The sequence below is a fragment of the Esox lucius genome, chromosome 14 (assembly GCF_011004845.1).
Source record: "Esox lucius isolate fEsoLuc1 chromosome 14, fEsoLuc1.pri, whole genome shotgun sequence".
NCBI classification, from domain to species: Eukaryota; Metazoa; Chordata; class Actinopteri; order Esociformes; family Esocidae; genus Esox; species Esox lucius.
The window spans coordinates 3495191-3501830 of NC_047582.1; the positions used below are offsets into that span (position 1 = coordinate 3495191).

At 39.5% G+C, this 6640-nt stretch overlaps 1 protein-coding gene across 2 annotated transcripts in view; it reads left to right on the top strand.

The window, feature by feature from the left end:
• prlra (prolactin receptor a) overlaps positions 1–4483 on the top strand; it is a 39589-nt gene extending 35106 nt beyond the window's left edge. For both annotated transcript variants that reach the window (XM_029125314.2, XM_010866571.3), the window contains 4 exons: positions 1197–1338; positions 1625–1721; positions 1801–1870; positions 2846–4483. In XM_029125314.2, coding sequence (XP_028981147.2) covers positions 1197–1338; positions 1625–1721; positions 1801–1870; positions 2846–3847 — 1311 coding nt within the window. In that variant the 3' untranslated portion in view covers positions 3848–4483. The remainder of the gene's footprint in view (positions 1–1196; positions 1339–1624; positions 1722–1800; positions 1871–2845) is intronic.
• The last annotated feature ends 2157 nt before the right edge of the window (positions 4484–6640 follow it).

The window sequence follows — 6640 nt, forward strand, 5'->3', positions numbered from 1 at the left end:
TATATATTTTTAAATTCTGTACCTATGTTGCAAAAAGTTTTGTAACATGGGTGCATGAAATAGAAACTGAAATATAACTTTTGGTCTAAATGCAAAGTGTTATTTTTAGCGCCAACCTAACACTGCACATCACCCAAGGACCACTATTCCTAATGTGAAGCATTGTGGTGGCAGCATCATGTTATGGGGATATGTCTCATTGTCAGGATAAGGGGGAATGAATGAAGCAATCTATAGAAAGGTCCTTGAAGAGAATCTGCTGCCCTCTGCAAGAATGTTGAAACTGCGACAGAGGTTTTCCTTTCAGCATGACTATTCTCAAAGCCAACCAGCACAAACAAGTGGCTATAGAATAAAACGGAAAATGTCCATTAGTGTCTCAGTCAGAGCTCTCAGTCAAATCCAATTTAACATTTATTTTGTGTGACAGGGAAGCCCCATGTTTTGCATAATGAGTTCTTTCAGCAAAAACTCTCCTTTATCTTTCACCATTTACTGTAACTGTCAAAATAAAGCATACAAATGCCCCATAAAAAGGGAGGCCAGACACACATGTGTAAGGGTATATGCCTGGAGGCATTTTATTAACACTGTCCCAGAACCCCCCAACAAAGAACAAGAAAATTGTTTGTGGTCCTGAACCTATGCTGACACTGCTCTCCTCCTGCAGTAGTAAAATTCTGACAGGACTGGTGCAGCACACTGTATAAAGACAATATTATCTTAGAAAGTCAATGAAGTAAAATAAATGCCTTTTCATAAAAAGCTCATAATCAATCAATGCTGGGACTACGCAAATTCAAGTTCAAAAGATTTATTTGTCATTTGCAATAACAAGTTACGGCAATGAAATGCTTGGTTTTCCTACTCCCGACAGTGCAGTTAAAAGTTAAAAAGTAACAGTAATTATAATTTAAAAATAAGATAACACAAGCAATCAGTAATAACACTATACAAAAACACACATCAATAATAATAACTATACAACCGTAGTGCAAGGTAAAAGTGGCAGGTGCACATGGACTATGGATGAAAAGATGTATACAAAGATATAGATACTCTGTACTTTAGATACAATTGTCTGTTTCATTAAAGTGCTCTAAATTGAAAAAAGGCTCAATGTATTTTTATTTTGAAAGCGCTGATGCCCTTGTGGTTATACAAAACTGTAATATCTAGTGTATTTTCTCTTACAGGTGCACCCGGCAGGCCAGCAGAAAATGTTCAACATCTTTAGCCTGCACTCTGGTGGCTTCTATATGGTCCAGGTCCGCTGCAAGCCAGACCACGGTTTTTGGAGCGAATGGAGCACCACCCGCTCTGTCAAAGTCCCAGACTGTAAGTCTTTTTCTACCCCAAAATGCCTCTGTGCTTGTCATCATTTCAATAAAACACAACAGTAAATGTGCTGTGCTTCTTCCAGCTTGTTGGAGGTTTCTGTGTATATTTCCTGGTGATTAAGAATAAATTGACATACAGAAAAATATGAAGATGTAAAACAGGCTTTTAAAATGTACAATTACATTCCCTCTAAAAAAAAACATAGTTGCATGGAGGTCAACGGTACACTGGATTATGTCACAGTCCCTCAAATGTCCTTAGGTATTGCCTTGTTGTTTGACAGATATCCACCGGAATCGGTCTGTGTGGCTCCTGATGGCCATCCTTTCAGCCTTCATTTTTCTCATCCTGACCTGGATTATCAACATGAACAGAAACAGGTGACACATTCAGAAGTCCCTTTGTCCTGATTGTCATACTGAGCCTCCACTTTCACTCATTTATTCTCTCTTCCTCTAGCTTAAAGCAATGTCTACTACCTCCAGTTCCTGGACCGAAAATAAAAGGATTTGATAAACAACTTCTGAAGGTAAAGTGTTTTCAGTTGTTTACTGAAGATCTCAATGTGTTTCAAAGAAATGTTCAATGATTCTGAGGTTAAGTGATTCAATAGATTTTTCAGTATTTGAGTAAAAGGAGTGTCATTACCCCTTTCTTGGGTCTAGTATTACTAAACATGGTTGCAATTACCCCAGAATGTCCATTTGACAATTTTTTTCCCAAATTGACCGGTGTTATGTTTTTTCTCTCCAGAAAATGGAAAGTTATGACAGAAGACTGAGGTTTTTTTTATCTAAGCTTGAATATTTTTCAACATGTCCAAGCAATAACAGGCTACACTGATAACTCAAAATTCACTACCCAATGTTTTGTGAAATTTGCCTTAATATTTTCATTCAGGAACTGTCATTAAAAGAATTATTTTACCAATCCATACTACGTGAACAAATGTCCAAAATTTCCCCAGCAAGCTGTGAGTTTAACAGAGCACTTGAGTTGCTTTTAGGCTGTGGATGAGAGAGTGAACTTATCACTTGTCAGCTCAATTGGAAATGTATTAACAGTAAGTGTTTCAATATGTGTGCAGGGAGATTTTCCTGATGCATTTTCTTCTGTTTAATTAATTGGCATATAACCTATGCTAATACATGCAGGCCCCTTACATGGACTGCACTTTGTTTAATGATACATTTTTCAAATCAGTTAACAGTACCTGTCATGTCATCCGAAATTTCTCTCAAAAATTATTATAAGGGAATTAATAACGCTAACTAGTTTAACTATTTTTTTTCGCCTGGAATAATTACTTTCCACTAAGTAAAAATAACTAACATTGCAGGTTTGGACAATATTAAATTACTGATGTGGTCATTTATTGTTATACCCATTATTATATTACATTGCTTCTCCCAGCAAAGCAAATAATTTTGTATAGGGCCGGTCCTTCAATCATTGTTGATGGTTGATTACATCGTCTATTCCTGTCACCTCCTTTTGTCACCAGAATGGAAAGTCGGAAGAGGTCTTCAACGCTTTGGTCGTCAATGGCTTTCCACCAAGGTCTACGGACTATGAGGACCTGCTGGTTGAATACCTGGAAGTGTACGTCAGTGAGGAACAGGAACTGGCGCTGGATGGGAAGGACCTTCAAAGTATTGGCTGCCTGAAGTCCAAGAGCCCCTCTGACAGCGACTCGGGCCGGGGAAGCTGCGACAGCCACACCCTGCTGATGGAGAAGTGTGGAGTAATGGAGCCCAAAGAGGAGTCGAGCTATGAGGAGCCAGAGCTGCAGCAGGCCCAGGCGGGTAACTGGGTGTCGCTGGATAGGGGAGAGAGCTGGGTGGACAGCCCCAATACATCAAATGGACAGGTCAACACCAAGCCATTGGTCTTCTCCATGTTGATACATGGATCCTCCAACAACCAGTACCATACTAGTCCTGAGCTACCCAAGCAGCACACCGTCCCAGATAATGTTTTCCCCACTACCCCTTACCATCCCAACCCAGAGTACATGGATTGCCCAGGAAAGTGCAACCAATACCACCTCAGCCAGTCTCTGTCCGCTGGGGCCCACCAGCTCCAGAACCCCAATGACTTCAACGTGCCCTGTTTGGAGGGGCAGAGTGAGGCCATGGGACTCGGGCTACCACACTCTCGGTCCATGGAGTACGTGGAGGTTCAGAAGGTAAACCAGGAGAACCAGCTCGTCCTGAAGCCTCTCTCTAGCCACAGTCACGGCCCTTTTCAGCCGCTGTTGGTCGAAGCCGGAGAGGACTATAGTAAGGTCAATGGGGTGAATAAGGACAATGTGCTTCTTCTTCAGAGGAAGAGGGTGATGGCTGAGGCTAGCCAATCCTGTGATCATCAGGTGAAGGAGGTGGAGTGTAAACAGCAGCAAGGGAAGACGGACACACACAGGTCTGTCACTACCCAGCTACAGGAAAGCATGTGTCCGACCACTAGCGGTTATGTTGACACTGCCTCTATGATGCTGACTTTCTAAACTCCTCCCCATGGGTGTCTGAGATAAGGTCTAAAGTGTGCTGGAACACGCTCTGGATGTGTAGGGCTCAACAACTAGCTATCCAACCGAAACATACACTTTGTGAGGAGACTTTATTGTCAGACTGGAAATAAGCAATAATAAACAAGCATACGTGGCTTGTCAAAGAACTATGTTTTTACAATGACTTGTTCATGCAAGAACTTTTAGAGAACAGCTTCATGCTTCAGACTCCACAGATTGTTGAATTTGTATTTATTTTTAAATGTACAATACTATCATATTAATACACTGAATTATATATTATTTTGCAAATATTACTAACATCATTTATGTTGTCTTTATATTTAATGCAAATGGCACCTTCTACTGATTTCCAAAGGTACTACTGCACATTATTTCCTAAGCTGACTCTTGCAATGTATAATTTTCTGTATACCGACAGTATGCGTATGTAAACCTAATGAAGAACCAACTGGGGAACCCTCTAAATGAAAACTGTACTGTGACTTTTATGAATGTCAATTTTTTGTCCAGAAAATTCTGTACCAAATGTCCACTTCTGATTCAAGTTTGTGTATATAACGTTTTCTATAATTGAAAACATTTTGTATTAAAGGAAAAAAGTCGAACCAACAGGGACTTCTAAATGAACATTCATTTTGGTAAGTGGACATACAGCTGAATTACAATAATTGTTTAGTAAAGTCCAAAGGTATTTGAATAGTGAACAGTTTGTTGTTTCTGGCTCCCTATTCCAATCTTGGATTTGAAAATATTCAATGAAGATGGGGTAGTGATGCTTATATACATTTATTTATTATTATAAACACTATCGTTCCAAATGTTCAGGTCACCTAGAAATTGCCTTGTTTTTGAAAGAACAGCAAATGTGTCAATTAAAATAACATAAAATTAATCAGAAATACAGTGTAGACTTTGTTAAGTATATGTTATATACTGTAGCTGTTGTTGCTGGAGACAGATGATTTCCAATGGAATATCTTCATAGGCATACAGAGGCCCATTATCAGCCACTGTTACTCCTGTTTTCCACTGGCACCTTGTTTGTTAATCCATATTTATCATTTTAAAAGGCTAATCATTAGAAAAACCTTTTCTAACTATGTTAGCATGTATATATATAATATATATACATATATATATGTATATGTGTGTGTATATATAAATGTGTGTCTGTATATATATATATGTGTATATATATATATATATATATATATATATGTATATATATATATATATATATATATATATATATATGTGTGTGTGTATGTATATATGTGTGTGTGTGTATATATATACTCACCTAAAGGATTATTAGGAACACCATACTAATACTGTGTTTGACCCCATTTCGCCTTCAGAACTGCCTTAATTCTACGTGGCATTGATTCAACAAGGTGCTGAAACCATTCTTTAGAAATGTTGGCCCATATTGATAGGATAGCATCTTGCAGTTGATGGAGATTTGTGGGATGCACATCCAGGCCACGAAGCTCCCGTTCCACCACATCCCAAAGATGCTCTATTGGGTTGAGATCTGGTGACTGTGGGGGCGTTTCAGTACAGTGAACTCATTGTCATGTTCAAGAAACCAATTTGAAATGATTCGAGCTTTGTGACATGGTGCATTATCCTGCTGGAAGTAGCCATCAGAGGATGGGTACATGGTGGTCATAAAGGGATGGACATGGTCAGAAACAATGCTCAGGTAGGCCGTGGCATTTAAATGATGCCCAATTGGCACTAAGGGGCCTAAAGTGTGCCAAGAAAACATCCCCCACACCATTACACCACCACCAGCCTGCACAGTGGTAACAGGGCATGATGGATCCATGTCCTCATTCTGTTTACGCTAAATTCTGACTCTACCATCTGAATGTCTCAACAGAAATTGAGACTCATCAGACCAGGCAACATTCTTCCACCAATTTTGGTGAGCTTGTGCAAATTGTAGCCTCTTTTTTCTATTTGTAGTGGAGATGAGTGGTACCCGGTGGGGTCTTCTGCTGTTGTAGCCCATCCGCCTCAAGGTTGTGCGTGCTGTGGCTTCACAAATGCTTTGCTGCATACCTCGGTTGTAACAAGTAGTTATTTTAGTCAAAGTTGCTCTTCTATCAGCTTGAATCAGTCGGCCCATTCTCCTCTGACCTCTAGCATTAACAAGGCATTTTCGCCCACAGGACTGCCGCATACTGGATGTTTTTCCCTTTTCAGACCATTCTTTGTAATCCCTAGAAATGGTTGTGTGTGAAAATCCCAGTAACTGAGCAGATTGTGAAATACTCAAACCGGCCCCTCTGGCACCAACAACCATGCCACGCTCAAAATTGCTTAAATCACCTTTCTTTCCCATGCTGACATTCAGTTTGGAGTTCAGGAGATTGTCTTGACCAGGTCCACACCCCTAAATGCATTGAAGCAACTGCCATGTGATTGGTTGATTAGATACTTGCATTAATGAGAAATTGAACAGGTGTTCCTAATAATCCTTTAGGTGAGTGTATGTATGTGTGTGTGTATATATATGTGTGTGTGTATATACAGTGGGGAGATCAAGTATTTGATACACTGCCGATGTGGCAGGTTTTCCCACTTACAAAGCATGTAGAAGTCTGTAATTTTGATCATAGGTACTCTTCAACTGTGAGTGACGGAATCTAAAACTAAAATCCAGAAAATCACATTGTATGATTTTTAAGCCAGAATTAAGAGAATTGCAGTGGTCTCTTAATTTTAAGCATTTTGTTCCTCGTTCAAAACTTTCCTTTT